Consider the following 22410-nt stretch of genomic DNA (forward strand, 5'->3'; position numbering starts at 1 on the left):
GCCTTTTTCTCCTTTCAGATGAAAATCAAATGCTTTGCTCTTCACTTTTTCCACATGCTAATGACTGGCTAATAAATTGCACGAAACCTGAGATAATTCGCCCTATTTGCTCATTTATTGGACTCACTCTTGCAAACAACAGTAAGTATTCATTATTCTCTAGGTTATACTTTAAAAAACATATTTTAAAGCATAACAAAAACCTATTGAATTAATGAACTCCAGTAAGTTGTGTCATTTTGGATCCATTTATACTATTGTATAAGTTAAAATCTTATACATAGAAAATCTTAAAAATAGATGTTGTTAAGAAGATATGGGAAGATGGTGGTGGCAGCATAGTTTTGAGTCTTCCCATATATCCTCACAAAACAGAACACCTACACAGCAAAACTGTAAAAACCCACAGAGAGTGTTCTCTGACCACATAGAATTAAATTAGAAATTAATAAAAGTAAAACATCTAGAAAAGTCCCTAATATCTAGAAATTAAGCAACACAGTACTAAAAAAACCCACATCAAAATAAAAATACAAACCTATGAATCACAAATCATAAAGGAAATTAGAAATGTTTTTAACTTAATGGTAATGAAAACACAAAATTAAACAGTGGGATGCTGCAAAATCAGTGTTTAGATGGAAATTTATAGCAATAAGGCTTGCATAGGAAAGAAGGAAGGTCTCAAATCAATTATATTAGTTTCCACCTAAGAAACTAGAAGTCAGAGCAAGTTAAACTCAAAGTAAGCATAACAAAGGAAATAACAAAGAGAAGATTAGCAATCAATGAAATAGAAAAAGAACAGAGTAATCAATTAAACCAAAAGCTAGTTCTTTGAAAAGATCACTAAAATGGATCCTTTACCCAGACTAACCACGAAATAGAAGGCCCAAATTATAAGAGATGAGAGATGACATCTCTATATCTTAACAGATATTAACAGGATAACAAAGGAATAGTAGAAACAACCTTATGCCATTAAATTTGATAACTTAAATGAACTGGACAAATTCTTTGAAAGACACAAACTACAAAAGCTCACTCAAGAAGAAATAGATAACCTGAATATTCCTATATCTAATAGTGAAATTGAATTTGTAGTTTAAAACCTTAACACAGGAAATTCCAGGTCATAAAGGCTTCACTGGGGCTTCCCTGGTGGCACAGTGGTTAAGAATCCGCCTACCAGTGCAGGGGACATGGGTTTGAGGCCTGGTCCGGGAGGATCCCACATGCTTCAGAGCAACGAAGCCCGTGCGCCACAACTGCTGAAGCCTGTGCTCTAGACCCCACGAGCCACAACTATGAGCCTGCAAGCCACAACTATGAGCCCACATGCCACAACTACTGAAGCCCACGTGCCTAGAACTTGTGCTCCACAACAAGAGAAGCCACCACAATGAGAAACCCGTGCACTGCAACGAAGAGTAGCCCCAACTCGCCACAACTAGAGAAAGCCTGCACGCAGCAACAAAGACCAAACGCAGCCAAAAATAAATAAAAGAAAAGAAAAAAGGCTTCACTGGTGCATTCTACCAAACATTTAAGGAAAAAAAATTCTACATAAATTATTCCAGGAAATACAAGTAGAAGAAACACTTCCCAACAAACTTTTAAGGGCAGCATTATTTCCACACGAAATCTTGAAAAAGACATTACAAGAAAACTGTAGCCCAATATCCTTTATGATCATAGATGCAAACATCCATAACAAAATATTAACAAATCAATCCAGCAATATATAGAAAGGATAATATATTCTGACCAAGTGGCATTCACTTTAGGCATGCAAGATTGGTTTAACATTAGGAAATTCACAATATACATAGACTAGAAAAGAAAAACTATATGATCTCCAAAGATGCAGGAAAAGCTTTTCACATAATTCAACATACATTCATGACAGAAGATTTTGGTAAGCCAGGAATAGAAGGGAACTTCCTCAATGTGATGAAGGGCTTCTACAAAGTACTACAGCTAACATACTTAAATGGTGAAAGACTTAATGCTTTCCCCCTAAGATTGTAAAAAAGACAAGGATGGCCACTCTCATTTGACTGGACATCCAAGTCAGTGCAGTAAGGCACAAAAATGAAATAAAAGGCATAGAGATTGAAAAGGAAGAAGAAAATATAGTATTTATTCATAGATGACATGATTGTCCGAAGAATCTACAAAAAGCTACAGAGCTAATAAGCGATTTTAGCAAGGTTGCAGGATACAAGGTCATATACAGAAATACTAGCAACACTTGGGAACTTAAAGTAACTGCCATTTACAATAATATTAAAAAAACAAAATACTTAGGGGTACATTTAATGATTTAATCTGCTATATCTATATGCTGAAAACTATAAAACATTGCTGAGATAGAACTTTAAATTAATGGGAGAGATATCATATTCATGGATTGTAAGATTCAATATTGTTATACTGTCACTTCTCAAATTCACCTCTAGATTCTTGGCACTCCCCATCAAAATCTCAACGGGCTTTTCTGCAGAAATTGACAAGCTGATTCTAAAATTTACATGGAAATGCAAAGGGGCTAGGATAGTCAAAATTATTTTGAAAAAGGACAAAATTGTAGGGTTTATATTACCTGATTTCAATACTTACTATACAGTAATCAAGAGTGTAGCATTGGTGTAAGTGTAGACATAGATCAATGGAAAAAGTAGAGAACCTAGAAATAGACGTATATATATGATTGATTTTCTACGAATGTTGATTTTCTATAAAGGTGCCACAGTAACTCTGTGTTGGAAAAGGTAGAAACAAATGGTGCTGGAAAAAGTACTTATCTATCTGTGAAATATGAAGCTCAACCCTTACCTTACACAGTATACACAAATTAACTTGAAATGATCCCTACACCTTAATGTAAGAACTAAAACTATAAAACATCTAGACAAAAACATATCTTTATAATTTGGGAGTAGACAGATTTCTTAGGACACAAAAAGCATGAGCCACTAAAGAAAAGATTATAAATCGGACTGCACTGAAATTAAAATCTTTTACTCTTCAAAAGATCCTGTTAAGGTGAAAAGGCAAGCCATAGGGTGGGAGAAAATATTTGTGAAATGTACATCTGATAAAGAACTTGTACCCAGGAAAACCCCAAGGAGGTAGCCCTATACACCCACTAGCATGGCTAAAAGTAGAAAGGCTAGTGATATTAAATAGTGATGAGGATGTGGAACAACTAGAACCTTCTCACACGTTCCTGGTGTGTATCTATATTCAGATGTTTAAAGCAAATAGTCATGTTTCACATGCAAAGGAACATATCTCTATAATTTCAAAAATTGAAATCTATTTCCATGATGCTTTGACATTTCCTCTTTCTTTAAGTACCAACTTAGATGAGTAACACTGCTGTGTCCTACTTATAGGACCTTATTACTCTCAGCAAACTGACATGAAATAGATTAGAGGTAATTTGAAATATTCAGTGTACAGGTGTAGACTGGGATGTTCTTCTGCTTATAAGCCTGAATTTTCATTACATAGGCTATAAATGAAAATCTTTGTGGTAACATAGTGCCCAATTTCATCTAAGAATTTTAAGATACTTCCTTTTTTAAAGATTTTTTTAATGAAAATACTTTGTAGTAAAGAAGCCTATTTTGGAGTCTCCATAATATTGAAAATGTTTGCTTATCCTTAAATAACATTTCCTAACAGTTCTGTTCTGATGTAGAAATTTTTGAACATGATTTTTTTAGATTAAGATTTTTGTGTTTTATTGAACAATACGAAAAGTAATTTTTGTGTTTAAATCATCCTGGCTCAATTTGTGGTACTAGGGTAGACTGGGAAGAAGGTTTGTGACAGAATTATAATCACTAGCCCATATATCCATTTGATATATGCCCATTGCTGGGATAGGGGCTGTTGAATTCACAGACCTGTGGGGTACTTTGCCATCAGAATCATTTCCTACAGGGGAACAAAAGACTAAATGCTTTTTAAAAATGTATCTGTCATCCAATCTTTGCTTGGAATAGTTGTTATGACTCAACAATATGTTATACTTTTATGCTCCAAGAAGTAAAAGAATTAGGCTTAAATAAGATGGATGAAATATGTGGTTTTTCTGAAACAGTTAATTTTCTCTGCCCTTTGTTGATTCAGATTTGAGGAATGAGTTATGTTGGAATTCAGAAAGTAGTCAGCCTGCTAATTGTAATACCAAGCTAAATGAATGAATCTATTCTTTATAGCTCTTGAAGGACTTGAATTTAATGTCATTCTTGCAAAATATACCAGTTCTTGCTAAATGAAACAAGATATCTAACATACAAGAAAGAAGTACTGTACTATACATGTAGTTGTACTATGTCAAAGTGAGTTTCTTATGTAAGTAAATAAAATCAATCTTGTGATTATGTATATGCACAGGTAAAGATTGGATTTTTCATTTCGGGATTTTTAGTAAGTATTTTAAAAAGTCAAGTTAATGTTATATTTAGTGCAAATTAATTTAATGAAACCATATACTTGTTTGAAGTATAATAGTTCTGCTACTTTATTCCTTAAGCATACGTGCAGAAATACTTTATATCTGTGGGTGGACTGGATATATTGTCTCAAGTTCTTGTGCAGTTGGAATCTGATTCACACAAGACTCTTTCCAGTGCTAAGCTTGCAGTGGTGGTGACAAAGACAGTGGATGCATGTATTGCTGATAATCGTGAGTGAAAACACTTAGTAATTTTTCTGCAATTGCATTTTGCTTCAATTCAGCATGGTGAATGTTAAAATGATAGATTGAACGCTAACATGGATTGGACTTCCAGTTTCTCATAAGTGGGAGAGAAACTTAGAAATTATCTAATCCAACTCCTTATTTTCTCATGGAGGTTATGACTTCCCTAAGAATTCAAATCTAGGTCTTCTGAGTTCCGGTTTGATGATAGAATCAAGATAAGAGTCTGTCAGTCCTAAACCTTTGTTTCACTTAAAAAGCTGCATTAAATGAAAAAGTTTACTCCACATGGCCCGTGCCAATGCCCGGCTCTTTGGCATCCGGGCAAAAAGGGCCAAGGAAGCCGCAGAACAGGATGTTGAAAAGAAAAAATAAAGTGCTGTTGGCAACTTGTGATAAAAAAAAAATTTTAGATGAGAAATCAAGGGACATTTTGGAGACATAGGGAATGGAAAGCCCAATTTATAGATTTTAAAAAGTGAGATAAAGAATTAAGGTATGCCTCTATCTGATAAGTGTGAGATAGACTTACCCTACTGTAACCAGTGAGTAACAGAACCACACTTGAACTCATGGCTGCTTCTCACATGTACAGATACTGAGGAATGATAGTCTATAAATCTCTGTAACTCTCGACATTCACAAATAACTGAAAAAAATAGATCATTTTTTAAAAAATCAGTTATTTAGGGCCTGCTATGTGCTGGGCTCTATGTGAGCTCTAGAGATACAAAAATTATTAAGATGTAGTCTGCTGAGGAATTCACAACCTTTTTGTTGCTGTCAGTAGTTAGACTCTGAACTCTGTTACAAAAGAAAAAAAAAACACCACACATACACACGAAGAACAAAACCGTGAGAAGTGTAGCTTAAATTGGTGGGCTTCTTGAATTTTTCACATCTCAGTATAGCTTCAGGTATGCTCCACTGCATCATTAACGTCAGTAGAACCGTGGCCAGTTAATAGTGTATTTCAATGACAGGCAGGAATCGATTTCATAGGAAGGTCTTTACTGTCAATCTAGATAAGAGGAGGAATGTAAGGTGAGAGTAAGTAGCTTTTAGGAAGGTAGTATTATTACTTCATATTCACAACATTATGCAGGACAACTTAGAAGAAAGCATTCTTCAAAAAACTTGCTTTAGTATAATGTCTTTAGTATGGGAAGAGGAATTAATGAGGGCTATATAAGCCACCATTTTATTACAATGAATTTGTTTATAGTCACACATATATATACATATATATTAGATGTTATATGAGATGTGAATTTTAGATATTATGTAGTTACATAATGTCATTCTCCCAGGATAAGATCTGAAAAATAGTATAATGTAATATCTGGAAAATACTATATGTATAGCTATACGTTTTAAGTTTGTACTTGTTCTTTTTTTCCTGTTTTAGCTACTTTTGGGGTAGTACTATCCAAGTACCACATTGTTTCAAAACTTCTAGCATTACTGCTTCATGAAAGTCTGGATTCAGGAGAAAAATTTAGTATCATACTTACTGTTGGTCATTGTACAGAGGATTGTGGTAAGTATTGGATTTATTTTGTGTGTTAGTTAAAACGGTGGAGTGGAAATACACTATTCCTTCCCACCCACCCAGCTTAAAAGTATTGCCTTTCTCCTAATCCCCAAACCAGTCATTTTGCTCCTCATCCTTCTTCAGCCGTGGTATTCAGTCAGTCCCTAAGACCTGTGGCTCTACTTCTGTTTACCCCTCCTTATTCCCTTCTGCTCAATTCCAGTGCTATTTTCCTCATTTAAGCCCTCAGCCCCTCAACATCTTTCACCAATGTTATTACAATAGATTCCTCCCTGTGTCCTCTTCCTTCTATCTCCATTTTTCAATCCACTCTTCACACTGCTGCACAGATACGATCCTGTTTTTCCTTGTTGAAAACCTTAGAAAGTTCTTTCTTTCTCTACTTATCATTCTCTCCTCTCTCTCTTTTTTCTCTTCCCCTTCCATTTTCTCCTTCTCTCCACTTTCCTGCCATTCTTCCTCTTTCCACTTTCCTCCTTTCCAACCCTCTTCACTTTTTTTTAAAATAAATTTATTTATTTTATTTTTGCATTGGGTCTTTATTGCTGTATGTGGGGTTTCTCTAGTTGCAGCAAGAGGGGGCTACTCTTCGTTGTGGTGCATGGGCTTCTCATTGCAGTAGCTTCTCTTGTTGTGGTGGCTTCTCTGTTGCGGTGGCTTCTCTGTTGGAGAGCACGGGCTCTAGGCATGCGGGCTTCAGTAGTTGTGGCGCACGGGCTTAGTTGCTCCGTGGCATGTGTGATCTCCCCAGACCAGGGCTTGAACCCGTGTCCCATGTATTGGCAGGCGGATCTTAACCACTGCGCCACCAGGGAAGTCCCCCAACACTTTTCACTTTCCTCTCTCCTTTCTCCCTTCCTCCAATCTCCTCTCTCTCCTCCTCCCACTTTTCCACTTCCCTCTTTTTATTCTCTCTTGCTTCTTCTGCTCTCTCTTCCCTCATTTTCCATTCTCTCCATTCGTTTATTTCTCTATACTTTCTCTTCACCTCTGTATAATTTAGGATTCACTATACCTTTAAAATTTTAATTTAATTTTTATTTTTTTATTGAGGTATAATTGACAACAAAACCTTTTTTTAAACCAAGTGAGGGCAGTTTCTTTACTCTTATGAGGTGTGACACTGCTCTGTGGCTGTGTTTATCACTGTGTTTAAGAGATTATCACTTATGAGACTTAGGTATCTTATATAAGTAGATTATTTTCTAAATTGAAAATACCTTTAAACTTTGTTTTTCTGTATCTTAAAATTTGAACTATGTTCATAATTATCACAAGGAAGAATTATGACCTCATGCATATAGTTTAAGATAAAATAACTATTGGGAATTCCCTGGTGGTCCAGCGGCTAGGACTCTGCACTTCCACTGCCGGGGCCAGGATTCAATCTCTGGTCAGGGAACTAAGATCCTGCAAGCCGCGCAGTGTGGCCAATAAATAAATAAATAAATAAATAAAGTAACTATCTTCTGCTTTACTCTTTGATGTGTTTTCCAGAGGAAAATCAGTATGACCTTTTTAAAAGCAATGGGCTTCCACTCATGATACAAGTCTTAACTGAATCTCAGGACGAGGAACTAAACAAAGCTGCCACTTTTGTGCTTCACAACTGCAAAAAAATTAGTAAGTTTACTATTACTTTAAAAAAATACTAACCAAACTTTATGCAAGAGAATTATATCTGCTTTGATGAACCAAGCCCCTTTAGCTCCCAAGCTCTTCTTACATTTGAAAAGCAGATTATATAATTTTGACGTGACAACTGGAGTACTACAGCGTGTAAAAAACTTATATGGAAGAGAACAACAGTATAGATAATTCACTTATTTAATGCAGTGTGGACAGAGTTAGCTGTAGGACTTAAATTTGAGGGCTACAAGTGACTTATGATTAAATCATAACATAAAATACCTTAATTTATTTATTTAAAAAATGTTTGAGTGTCTCTTATTTGCCAGGCACTGTGCTAGGCATTAGGGATACAGTGATAAGAAACAATAGTCTATGTGTTTACAGAGGTTAGTGTAACTACAGAAATAGGTAGTAATTGAATAATCCCAAAAATGAATGTGTTATTATAAATTAACGTACAGGTTAAGAATGGATGGAGCACAGATCTTAACCTGTAACAGGGACTGTGACCTAGACTTGGAGCAGAAAAGGCTTTGGGAGGAAGTGATTCTTCATCTGAAATCTGAATGTAGAGAGTTAATTGGGTGAAAAGAAGGGAGTTTGTTATGGTCCAGTGTCTCAGGCATACGCAACAGTGAGGCACAAATGTCCTGTGAGAGGAGGGAGCCTGGTGCATTGAAGGAATTGATGGCTGAAGCATAGAGAAAGTGGCCATGAAAAGGATTTTGGTCTTTTGGGAGAAAACTGCTGCCACAATATGTAAAAAGAGAATTTAAAAGAATATAGGAAGGAACCACTTTATGGAAACTGTGTTAAAAAAAAAAACTAAAACCAGTAGCCATAAACCTGAGGGTGTTTGTATGCCTAGCATAACATGTTTTCTTGCTATTTTCTTTTCTCTATAATTCTGAAGAGTAAAATCTAATTTATGACTCTTTGTGTCCTCAGCCTCTGCCAAGCACTTGCTTTCCACTTATTTTCAGTACCACTTAGGCAGTTAAGATGGTTTGGATGTGCAAAATTTAGAGAAGGGGGTATGGGGTATGAGTTTGTCTTTATTAAAAGTGTTAAAATAACATTTCTAGTAATAGATAAACTCCTATTTTTTCCCATATTATAAAGCTGAGAAGTTATCTCTAAGTCTAGGAGAATATTCTTTTGATGAAAATGAAGAACAATTAAAGGACATAAATATGAAAGAGAAGAATCTTGAAGATTACTGGAAGAAAGCGAAGGAAATTCTACACAGAATAGAACAGCTTGAAAGAGAAGGAAATGAGGTTGGCTTCTTTGTTTCAAAGAATGTAGAACTTTTTTAAAATATTTTTTAATAATACAGATTGGAGGGTAAAATATTTTTCTTGCCAAGTTACTTTTTATTTTAATGGTTTTAAATTTAAAATTCATTAGTAATACTTGAGGAATCATCCTTGAACACAGAAAAAATATTTTTAAAAAGTGGAAATGATGACTGAAAAAATAAGAGACATGGAAGATAGAGCCAAGAGATCTATCATTTGTATAATAAGCGTTCAAGAAGGAGAAAGAATGGAGAAGTAATAATCTCTCTCTCTCTGTATGTGTGTGTATATATATACACACACATACAGTTGACCCTTGAACAGGTGTTTGAACTGCTTGAATCCACTCATACATGGATTTTTTTCAATGAATATGTACTACAGCACTACACAGTCTCAGGCTCTCAGGTTGGTTGATTCAATGGATGTGGAAATGTGGATATGAAGGGCTGACTGTAAAGTTATATGTGGATTTTCAACTGCCCCATGTTGTTCAAGGGTCAACTGTATATATACACATGTTTATGTATGTATATATACACATACACACATTTCCATATTTTAAAAAAATAATTAATTTATTTATTTTTGGCTGCGTTGGGTCTTCGTTGCTGCCCCCAGGGTTTCTTTAGTTGAGGCGAGCGGGGACTACTCTTCGTTGCCATGTGTGGGCTTCTCATTGCAGTGGCTTCTCTTGTTGCCGAGCACAGGCTCTAGGCATGCGGGCTTCAATAGTTGTGGCATGCTGCCTCAATAATTGTGGCTCACGGGCTCTAGAGTGCAGGCTCTGTAGTTGTGGCTCACAGGCCCAGTTGCTCCACAGCATGTGGGATCTTCCAGACCAGGGCTCAAACCCATGTCCCCTGCATTGGCAGGCAGATTCTTAACCACTGAGCCACCAAGGAAACCCCATTTCCATATTTTTACTATGTATGTATGCTTTGTGTCTTTGTATGTGCATGCATTTAAAAAAATAAAAACACAGTATCTAATTTAGTATAGTAATTTTATTCTTTTAAATGACTGAGTAGTATTCAATATCATAGATTACCATATTTGATTTAACTAGTCTTTTATTGATGGACATGTAGAAAATATTTAATCTCTCACCAGTGTAACCAACTCTAGAGTAAGTATCCTGCTACATTTATATCTTTGTAAGAGCTTTATTGAGATATAAATCACATTCCATACAATTGACCCAGTTGAAGTATACATTTCATTGGTTTTTAGTATACTCACAGAATTGTGTGACCATTACCACATTTAATTTTAAAACATTTTTATCACCCCAAAAAAGAAACTCCATACCATTTAGCAGTCACCCTCTGTATTCCCCCATCCATCCTCCCCCAACCCTAGGCAACCACTGATCTATTTTTTGTCTCTCTGTATTTGTCTATTCTGGACTTTTTATATAAATTGAATTATATAATATGTGGTCTTTTGTGACTGACTTCTTTCATTTAGTGCATTTTCAAGGTTCATCCATGTTGTAGTATATATCAGTACTTCTTTCCTTTTTTAAAAAAATAGATTTATTGAGATGTAATTCATATACCATTTGCCTATTTAAAGTGTACAGTTCAGTAGTTTTTATTCACAGATATGTGCAATAATCACCAAAGTCAACTTTAGAATATTTTTATTCCTTCAAAAAGAAACTCTGTACCCTTTAGCTATTTCCCTGAACACTCTGATCCGCAGCCATAAGCAACCACCAATCTTCTATTCTAACTCTACAGATTTGCCTATTCTGGGTATTTCATAAGAATGGAATCACATAGTATGTGGTCTTTTGTGACTGGCTTCTTTCACTTAGCATGTTTTCAAGGCTCATTCATCTTTCAGCATGTATCAGTATTTCATTGCTTTTTATGGCCAAAGAGTTTTCCATTGTGTGTACTACATTTTACTTATCCATTTATCAGTTGATGGACATACTCTATTTTTTTAAATTTATTTTTAATTTATATATTTTTGGCTACATTGGGTCTTCGTTGCTGTGCATGGGCTTTCTCTAGTTGTGGCGAGCAGGGGCTACTCTTTGTTGCGGTGTGCGGGCTTCTCATTGTGGTGGCTTCTCTTGTTGCGGAGCACAGGCTCTAGACGCGGGGGTTTCAGTAGTTGTGGCTTGTGGGCTCTAGAGCACAGGCTCAGTAGTTGTGGTGCATGGACTTAGTTGCTCCGCGGCATGTGGGATCTTGCTGGACCAGGGATTGAACCCATATCCCCTGCATTGGCAGGTGAATTCTTAACTACTGCGCCACCAGGGAAGTCCCTGGACATACTCTTTTACCTATAGCCTATGTCTTTATAGTTAGCATGGGTTTCAGTATATAGTTTGGTCTTTATTATCCTGTGTATTTCTGCTTTTTAATTGATGTGATCATTTCATTACCATTTAATGTAATTACTGATATATTTGGGTTTAAGTCTACCATATTGCTATTTGCTTCCTGTTTGTCCCATTTGTTCTTTGTTCCTTTTATTCCTGCTCTCCTGCCACCTTTTATATTATTTTTAAATATTCTTCTATATTTCATGTTAGATTATTGGCTAAATATTCTTGGTTTTTTAAGGGATTGCTTTAGGATTTATAATACACATCTTTAACTCATCATGGTCTATATTCAAATAATATCATTCCACTCATGTAATATTGTAAGACCTTTGCAATAGTGTGCTTACATTTCCATTTGTTCTTTGTGCTATTGCCATACGTTTTACTGCTACATTTGTCATAAACTGCCCAGTAATATTATTTTTGCTTTAAACAGCTATCTTTTTTCTAAAAATATTTTAATGTTTAATAAAATAATATTTACATACAATGGTAATCACACATTTTAAGCATTCAGTTTGACTTATGATATATTTTCTTTTAATAATTTTTTTTTTTTTTTTTTTTTTTTTTGCCGTATGCGGGCCTCTCACCGCTGTGGCCTCTCCCGTTGCGGAGCACAGGCTCCGGACGTGCAGACCCAGCGGCCATGGCTCACGGGCCCAGCCACTGCGCGGCATGCGGGATCCTCCTGGACCGGGGCACGAACCCGTATCCCCCGCATCAGCAGGCGGACTCCCAACCACTGCGCCACCAGGGAAGCCCTACGAACCTCTTTTAGCATTTCCTATAATACAAGTCTGCCTCCACTTGCCACCACTCAAAACAACACGGCACCAAAAGAAGAAAAAGTCCCTTCTTTTTATTCCATCCTTGTATTGCCCCTCTAGCACATTCTGATGTCAGAGTCTAACACTGGCTAGCCCTAGAATAGTGGTCTATAGAGTCTAGTTTAAGTTTTACAATGCAGGACAAAGGAGGATAGGTTTGGAGTTGAGGAGCAATAAATTAAGAACTGGTACCTCCTTTATGTCATGTACACAGCTGTTACCCTGGGATACTCCTTTACCATCATCTTAATGATTCTCTTTGTATCTTTCCTTGATTCCTGATTTCCTGGATCCTGTGTCATTCTCTCTTTTTTGGTTTAGTTTCCCATTTGGTGGGCTACATTCTTCTTTAGCTTTCTGAAAAAGGGTACATAGTATGTAATTTTTTTGAGATCTTGTAAATATGAAAATAATTTTATTTTGCCTTCAGAATTAATTGATAGTTTGGTTGGACAAAATATTCTAGATTGGAAATCACCTCAGTATATTAAACGTGTTGCTCCATAGTCTTGTAGTTTCCAGTGTTACTCTTGAGGTCCAAAGCCATTCTGATCCTTTGGTGTGACCTGTGTTCTCCTTCTGGAAGCTTATATAATTTTTATCCCCAGTGTTTTAAAATTTTACAGTGTGGTGTCAGTCTCTTTTCATTCATTGTGTTATATACATAGTGGGCCCTTTCAATCTGTCGACTTATGTCCTTCAGTTCTGGGAAAGTTTATAGCATTATGCTGTGATGATTGCTTCCCTGTTTTCTCTTCCCTTGTTTTCTGAGACTCCTATTATTTATTTGTTGAACTTCTTGAGCTGGTATTCCTTCTTATCATTTCTCTCTTATTTTCTTCTCTTTTTTTGTTCTACATTCTGGGAAATGTTCTCATATTTACTTTTTAAACTAACCTATTAAGTTTTTCACTTCTGCTATTATGTTTTTAGTTACCAAAGCCTCTTTTTTACTCCTTTTCAATTATCTTATTCTCATTTCATGGACTTAAGACTTAACAGGCATTCTTCTTTTAAATATATCAATGACAATTCTGATTTTTTCTCCTGGTTTTCCCAAAGAGTTTATTGGGCAGACCTGGGGATGGGGAGGCCCTGCATCTAAAACAAGGTGTTTTCTCTAGTTGCGGCGAGCGGGGGCTACTCTTTATTGCAGTGCTCAGGCTTCTTATTGCGGTGGCTTCTCTCATTGTGGAGCACGGGCTCTAGTTGTGCGGGCTTCAGTAGTTGTGGTTCGCGGGCTCTAGAGCACAGGCTCAGTAGTTGTGGCACACAGGCTTAGTTGCTCCGCGGCATGTGGGATCTTCCCGGACCAGGGATCGAACCCATGTCCCCTGCATTGGAAGGCAGATTCTCAACCACTGCACCACCAGGGAAGCCTAAGTCTGCTTTATTTATTTATTTATATTTATTTTGGCTACGTTGGGTCTTTGTTGCTGTGTGCGGGCTTTCTCTAGTTGCAGTGAGCAGGGGCTACTCTTCGTTGCAGTGTGCAGGCTTCTCATTGTGGTGGCTTCTCTTGTTGTGGAGCACGGACTCTAGGCGCGTGGGCTTCAGTAGTTGTGGCGCACGGGCTTAGTTGCTCTGTGGCATGTGCGATCTTCCCAGACCAGGGCTCGAACCTGTGTCCCCTGCATTGGCAGGCGGATTCCTAACCACTGTGCCACCAGGGAAACCCTGCTTCATTTATTTAAATTCAACTTTATCAAGTCTGCTAAATAGGCTGTCATTCACCTATCTGCTTTCCAATTCCAAAATTTTGTTCCATTTGTATCTTCTTCCATTTTTCCTTGTGGAATTTATGCTTCTCCTTGTGGGTTTATGCCTTTTTTTTTTTTTTTTTTTTGACTGCGTTGGGTCTTCATTGCTGCACAAGGACTTTTCTCTAGTTGCGGCAGGTGGGAGCTACTCTTCATTACGGTGCGTGGGCTTCTCATTGCGGTGGCTTCTCTTGTCACAGAGCACGGGCTCTAGGTGCACGCGGGCTCAGTAGTTGTGGCTTGCGGGCTCTAGAGCGCAGCCTCAGTAGTTGTGGCACATGGGCTTAGTTGCTCCGCGGTGTGTGGGATCTTCCCGGATCAGGGATCAAACCCGTGTCCCCTGCATTGGCAGGCAGATTCTTAACCACTGTGCCACCAGGGAAATCCCTATGCCTTTTTATTTTTTATTTATTTATTTTAATAAATTTGTTTATTTATTTATTTTTAGCTGTGTTGGGTCTTTGTTGCTGCGCCACCAGGGAAGTCCACCTATGCCTTTTTAAGAACTGTTGTTCTAATTGTTTTTTTGGAAGGAACGAAAGTAAATATGGGTGTTAAAGTCATCATCTTTACCTGGAAGTCCTATCTATCTATCTGTCTACCTATATATCTTACAATTGCAGAGTATTCCACTGATGGATATGCTAGTTCCCCTTGAGATGAACTTTCAGATTCCAACTTTTAGCTATTACAAACCATACTGCAGTTAATAACATTAACATTTTGCACATGTAAAAGTATATCTATAGGATTTTTTTAAAAGATATACACAATGTTTTTGTTTGTTTGTTTTGTGCTGCGTTGGGTCTTCGTTGCTGCACTTGGGCTTTTCTCGCTCTAGTTGTGGCCAGCGGGGGCTACTCTTCGTTGCAGTGCGTGGGCTTCTCATTTCGGTGGTTTCTCTTGTTGCGGAGCACAGGCTCTAGGTGCGCGGGCTTCAGTAGTTGTAGCACGTGGGCTTAGTAGTTACGGTACGTGGGCCCTAGAACGCACGGACTTCAGTAGTTGTGGCTCATGGGCTCTAGAGCTCAGGCTCAATAGTTGTGGCACACAGGCTTAGTTGCTCCGTGGCATGTGAGATCTTCTCAGACCAGGGATCAAACCGGTGTCCCCTGCATTGGCAGGCGGATTCTTAACCACTGTGCCACCAGGGAAGTCCCACAGTTTTTATTATGAAAGATACTGTCAAATTGTTTCTCCATAGAGGTGTACCAGTTTACACTCTCCCCCATAATGTACAGAATGTTTCCCTATACCCTTTTGGTCTTTGCCAATGTCATAGATGAAGAAAGATGTCTAGGGACTTCCCTGGTGGTACAGTGGTTGAGAGTCTGCTTGCTGATGCAAGGGACACGGGTTTGTGCCCCGGTCCGGGAAGATCCCGCATGTCGCGGAGCGGCTGGGCCCGTGAGCCATGGCCTCTGAGCCTGCGCATCCGGAGCCTGTGCTCCGCAACGGGAGAAGCCACAACAGTGAGAAGCCCGCGTATCGCAAAAAAAAGAAAAAAAAGATGTCTATGGCACTTCCCTGGCAGTCCAGTGGTTAAGACTCCGAACTTCCAATGCAGGGGGCGCGGGTTCGATCCCTGGTCGGGGAACTAAGATCCCACATGCTGTGCGGTGGGGCCAAAATGTAAAAAAAATAAAATAAAGAAAGATATCTCATTTACCTTTAATGTTTATTTCTCTTATTAAAGTGAGTTGGAGCATTTTTCATATGTGTAAGAGCTATTTATTTATATTTCCTTTCTTGTGAACTGTTCATCTCCTTTCCTATGTTTCTACACTGTTACTGATCTTTTTCATAGTTCATTGTAGTAGCTTTTTATAAATGTTACTAGAAAAATTCTACTGTAACTCAAGATATGACATACATATTCTTTCTAGCTGTTTTGATTTGTATTTGATTTTGCTTTTGGCCCTTTTTTCCTCTGGGTCCCCACCCCCCAATATTCTTCATCTCTAGCAGAACTTAAAAAAAATTTTTATGTGGTAAAGTATAGGTTTTTCTTTTATGATTTATTGATTTTTTTGTAATACTTGGAAAGGTATTCCTCCCATTGAGAATATTAAAACATCATGGTTTCTTTTAGAACATATATAATTTCATTTTTTTATATTTAAATATTTAGTTAATTTTTACTTTATTTTTGTGTAAATTGTGAGATATGTATTCAGTTTATCTTTTTCCCAAGTTGACTACCCAATGTCCCCAAATCATTTAAAGAATATTCTCCCCTTCCTTCCTAATGTAAACTACCCCCTTTATAATGTATATTCTATTGACAATCATAAACTTTTTCTGCATTATTTAAAGGGAGTGTAAATTGAATTATAAAGCAAATGATTATTTTGAAATTATTTACTTATTTTTACATTACAGGAAAGAGTACAAAGAGAAAAATATAAGGATTATGTTTCATCTATGAACATAAATATTCAAAATACATTGAAACACCTCCATGCAGATAGCAGTGGTGGAGGTTCCAAAGCAGAAGATAGGGATAAAAGCCAGTCTAGAAAGCTTCAGAGTTATAAGTCCCATGAAGTCATGTCCAAAGCATGTACAAATGATGATCAAATGAAGACCCTGTTAAAGAGTGCAAATCCAGTTAATGCTTGTTATAGGGAGAGTAAGCAAAATAAGACTTTATGTAAAGCCAATTCAAGCTGCAATCAAAACTTACGTGAAGAAACAACCTTTGAAAAAAAGAATTTTGTTTCTCAATCAAGGTATAGTTTAATAATTGTTTCTAACTTTTATTTATTCAGCATTTGTGTGTGTGTGTGTAGTACTATGTGCCATACTCTTAAACACTGGGATATAGAAATGATAAGCATGGTTTTAGGAGGAGCCTAATGTAGGAAATGTTGGGAAAGGAGTTTGGATGGGCCAGTATGGGCCAGTTTATCTAGGGCCTTGCATGTAATACTACTCAAGATTTTCTGTTATAACTTATAGAGTATAGGGAGCCGCTGACGATTTTAAATTGAGTGGCAAGATCAGATTTGAATTTTAGAAGGGATACTCAGAAAACTTAAACTGAACCTCTGTAGCTGAAATAACAATGCACGTATTGATAATCCATCAGTAATTTAGCAAAAGCCAGTTTGTAAGTTTAACTTGATAAAAGGGAGTAAGGAGTGATGAAAATCTGGTTTAGGCTTGTCTTTTCATTTGTTCCCTGTACCTCACCTCCAGTGTATGTCCTTTCTTGCTCATGGGTAGCCTGTGGGGCTGGACCTGGAATTGCAGCTTTTCTTCCTAAAGCCTTTCTTGTGTTCTGCTCTTCTGATAGTTATTGGGCTAGGAGGGAAACTGAAGAGAATGGTGCTATGTTCTGGGGAGGCTGCAGGGTAAACTAAGTGTTAGACAGATGGATTACATCATCACACCCCCTTTTTCCTTTTCAAAACCATTCTTCATGTAATTTTAACCCGATTTCTCAGGGATATAGAATTGGGAAGTAGTGGGATATGCTCTTGGGCCAACCTTCTTGCCCTCTGGCCCAATGAATTTGTTATTTCCTCTTTTTTGCTCTCCTTCCTTCCTGTTTTCCTCTTTTATAACTTTTTTTTTCCATGTTTCTGCTGGCATCAGTATTATTGACCTCTGGCGTCTTGTTTAACTCCACTTTTTTTTTTTTTTAATTGAAGTAGAGTTGATTTACAATGTTTCAGGTGTACAGCAAAGTGATTCAGTTATATACACACACACACACACATATATACTTTATCAGATTCTTTTCCATTATACATTATTACAAGATATTGAATAAAGTTCCCTGTTCTATACTATAGGTCCTTATTGTTTATCTATTTTTTATTATATATAGTAGTTAACTCCACTTTTAGAAACAAGGCTATAACCATTGCATACCATACTTTGGCAGAATTTGGTAGATTTTGGTAGATCCTGACTCCAGCTCTTTCTGCCTGTCAAACATCAGAATCACACTACTGCTTATGGAAAGATTTGTTCACATACCAAACAATATGTTTACTTTTATTAATCTGGTGTCTATTTTCTTTTAGCGACCATATTTTTAAACATCCAACTCCTATTGGCAAAAACACAAAGCAACAGTTACCAGTAACAGGTATGACTAAAAATGTTTCTTCTTTGATTGTTCAAGAAAACATATTTAGGTGATTAATATAGCTAAAAGTAATATCTTCCCTCTAACATATAAGCCATGCCTTTGACTCTCTTTCTGGTCTAAACGCCTTAGTCACCTTTTATTGATATCCTTTCCGTATATCCACTAGGATGACTGGAAGTGGAGTACTGGGCTACAGTTTATGAAACTCTTGAGAATTAATAAATCTTATAAATGTCAGGTCCTTTTCACTAATCAAAAATATCTTTCATTTTGCAATTTTTTTCCCCAGATCCATTGACATTATGTTCAGATATAATAAATAAAGAAGTCATTGGTTTTCTAGCAACAGACAATTGTTCCAAAATATTGAAGTATAGATGCTCAGGTAAATATTTTTTTAATTGTAGTTGTTTCATAATTAAAGCTTTATATGATGTTAATTAACTAGAATTTGTAATAGTTCTACCTGTGTGATTTAAAGTTCATTCCCTTTGGAGAAATAACAATCTGGGGTCTCATAAAACACTCGAATTAATACCTTCTATCTGCATTAGTCTGTGTTCCCAGTATTTGCTCATATGAATCAATGCAGCTAATACTCTTTTTTCTTTTTTTGAATTTTATTTTATTTATTTTTTTATACAGCAGGTTCTTATTAGTTATCCATTTTATACATATTAGTATATATATGTCAATCCCAATCTCCCAGTTCATCACAGCACCACCACCCCCCTCCAGCGCTTTCCCCCTTCGTGTCCATACGTTTGTTCTCTACATCTGTGTCTCAATTTCTGCCCTGCAAGCCGGTTCAGCAGCTAATACTCTTAAAAAATTACTTTATTATTCTCTTTCTGTCACCATCTATAAGTTTAACTTTACTGAGTAAGGTAAACATTTTTTATATTTTCAGAGAGCCAATAAATAGGTATATGTTCTGGATTATAAATAATCCAGAATTCCACAGTGCTTATTCCCTCCCTTCTTCTCCTTCATATCCCAGTATTTGCTCTTCGTTTACTCTTACTGTTGCACCCTGCTCTTTGGAGAAAACTGAGGCTATTCCACACTAGGCTCAAAATATTACTATTCTTCTGTCTTAGATGAAGGGTTTATCTCTTTTACTCTAAAACTAATATCTAGCTATAATCCAAATCCCATCTATGTTTTCTCCCCATTTTATAATAATACTTGTGTAGGCTTTCTCTTTAGTCCCTTTCTATTCGTTACCTCCATTTGTCCCACCTTAAACTATGTTCATTTCTCCTCATCTTAAAAAATACCCAAATACTTTGTGTGATTTGCTGTCCCTTCAAGTATTCATCTGTTCTTTCTTCCACCATCTATTACCAGATTCCTGCTCTTGTTCCCTTCTCTTTCAGCGTATTCTTTCCCTTCTTAACTCCCTGCAGTCTAGCTTCTTTTATTGCCATTCTACTAAACTTTAATGTTAAAGGTTACCTGAAACCTCTTTCTTAACCCCCAAACCAATGACTTTTTAAAAGATTCTTATTGTCTTTAGTATTTCTGCACTGTCAACTACCATTCCTTGAAATCCTCTCCTCTCATTTGAAAACCATAGTTCCCAAACTGTCCACCCGAGCTCCCTGGGGCTCTGCAGTGAACTCACAAGGGCACTACACAATATTTAAAATTTTATAAGTGAAACACAAAATGGTCAACATCTTCTGGACACCACGTAAACTACTAGCTCAAAGTAGTTCACAGTTTCACCATTAGATTGTACTACACCTCTTTTGATGATGTCACATCTTTGTGAAGCTGGGTTTTCAGTGGTTGTTGTGATTTTTTAATTAATTTATTTATTAATTTATTTATTTTTGGCTGTGTTGGGTCTTTGTTGCTGCACGCAGGCTTTCTCTAGTTGTGGCGAGCGGGGGCTACTCTTCGTTGTGGTGTGCAGGCTTCTTACTGCGGTGGCTTCTCATTGTGGGCATCAGTAGTTGTGACACGCGGGCTCTAGAGCACAGGCTCAGTAGTTGTGGTGCACGGGCTTAGTTGCTCTGTGGCATGTGGGATCTTCCCAGACCAGGGTTCGAACCCGTGTCCCCTGCATTGGCAGGCGGATTCTTAACCATTGCACCACCAGGGAAGTCCCAGTTGTTGTGATTTTTAAAAAGCAAGCACCACGTGAAAATCTGTGGAACAGGAAATGAGGGTGGCAGTGTCCAGTCTGATTACAAGTTTTGAGAACTTGTGCTGTACCCAATTGTTGCACAAATCCCATTAGGAAGTAATCGTAATTAATAAGAATGAAATACAAATATATATATATATTTCAAATTTAGGTCTATTATTTTTTTAAATGGCTACCAAGTTGTTAGAACATAAATACGTATTGAGTTGTTTTGGACCTAACAGAACATTTGGTATTTCTTTTGGCCTAAGGGTGCTGTGAAAAAATCACCAAGATCTTTTTTTTTTAATTTTTTTTTGGCTGTGTTGGGTCTTCATTGTTGCGCGCGGCCTTTCTCTAGTTGCAGTGAGTGGGGGCTACCCTTTGTTGCAGTGCGCGGGCTTCTCTTGCTGCAGAGCACGCGCTCTAGGTGCAGGGGCTTCAGTAGTTGCGGCATGTGGGCTCAGTAGTTGTGGTGCACAGGCTTAGTTGCTCCGCAGCATGTGGGATCTTCCTGGACCAGGGATCGAACCCGTATCTTCTGCATTGGCAGGTGGATTCTTAAGCACTGCGCCACCAGGGAAGTCCCAATCACCAAGCTCTTAAAGATGCCACAGAGTGAGACAGTTGGGAACCTCTGGTCAAAAATATTCCAGTTCGTAGAATGGATGCTCTATAACTGTTAACTCCCTTTCATCCCTTAGTTTGTTTGAGATAGTTCCTTCCTAGTTGCTTTGCTCCCTCAGTGACCATTCATTTTGCAGACACTTAGGGAGTGCTTATTCTGCAGCAGGCACTGGAATCAGAGATGAATAGAACTCAGTCCTCACTTCAGGAAGTTTACAGTCTATAAAGCTCTCCGTTTTATTACCTTTATTCCTTTATCTTATCTTCCTGCCAAATTTCTACAGATACTCCCCCCAATATATAGTCTACAGCACTTACTCAACTCTGCTGCAGCATCATAGATGCAGCTAGCATCATCTATCATTTTACCAATGATTTTCAAATCTGTATCTCCACACTTCACTTCTACTTCAGGTTATAGCCTCATTCTTCCATATCCAGCTGTACCTAGGACATACTCACTTTAATATTTTGTTATTTCAAGCTTAATGTATTCAAAACAAAACATCTTTCTCCCTCTTAAACTGCCCCCCCTCCAGCCACTCCATTTTTATTAGTGTTGCCATTATTCTTCTGGCCCCCCAGATTTCAAACCTTGAATCATCTATAACTATCTTTTCTCCTTACATCCCCTATTTCTAGTCTATCATATTTGGTTCTTTCTTTCTTTCCCACACAGGCCCCTTTTCCTTCATGCCTAAATTACTAGCAGTCTTTCAGTCTCAAGTCTCACCAACCCCCAAGTAACGTGTATTGCTATTAACTTCTCTTCCTCATATGTGCTTTGTATCATGTCACCATGCTAAATAACCCTCAGCGCTTCTCTGTAACTCACTAAATCAAACTCTCTGCCTGGCTTTCAGAATTGTGTGGAATTTTGTCCTGCTTCCACTTGTTAAATTTTACTGCAATTTGGTCTGTTTAAGTCCACCAGAAATGTGCCATGCTTATTCCAAACTTTGCCATTCGATCCATTACAATCGAATTGTCCTAAATGTCTCCCTTACCCCGACAGCTCATTATTCACCAATTTTACCTCAGAAATCTCTGCATTCTCCCTGCAAATGCTGTGTTTCAGAATCTCCTTATTTATCTGGACTGTTTAAGTTACCCCTCAACTGATCCTCTTACCTTCAGTTGAGCTTTCTGTAGACAAATCTTGTCATTTCCCTGCTTAATAAATATCCATCAGTTCTTCCCATTGACTTGAAGATAGTAGTTAAAAATCCTTAAGATGACTTTCAAGACCGTTTTTGACCTGGCCCCTTGCAACCCTTACCAACCTCAACTTTTCTCCCACAGTTCTCTCATACCTTATACTCCAGCCACACATAGTACTGTGATTCTCTGAACATACTATGCTTTTTTACTCTTCTGTGCTTTTGACGTGTTCTTTGTACTTGAAATG

At 37.4% G+C, this 22410-nt stretch overlaps 1 protein-coding gene across 1 annotated transcript in view; it reads left to right on the forward strand.

Annotated features, from left to right (window-relative positions):
- Positions 1-22410, forward strand: part of TERB1 (telomere repeat binding bouquet formation protein 1) — a 30206-nt gene that overhangs the window by 1602 nt on the left and 6194 nt on the right. Inside the window, exons 4-11 of the mRNA XM_033845354.2 lie at positions 19-141; positions 4550-4702; positions 6126-6257; positions 7770-7895; positions 9027-9184; positions 16522-16871; positions 18174-18238; positions 18531-18626. Coding sequence (XP_033701245.2) covers positions 19-141; positions 4550-4702; positions 6126-6257; positions 7770-7895; positions 9027-9184; positions 16522-16871; positions 18174-18238; positions 18531-18626 — 1203 coding nt within the window. The remainder of the gene's footprint in view (positions 1-18; positions 142-4549; positions 4703-6125; positions 6258-7769; positions 7896-9026; positions 9185-16521; positions 16872-18173; positions 18239-18530; positions 18627-22410) is intronic.

This window comes from Tursiops truncatus, chromosome 19 (assembly GCF_011762595.2).
Source record: "Tursiops truncatus isolate mTurTru1 chromosome 19, mTurTru1.mat.Y, whole genome shotgun sequence".
Classification (NCBI taxonomy): Eukaryota; Metazoa; Chordata; class Mammalia; order Artiodactyla; family Delphinidae; genus Tursiops; species Tursiops truncatus.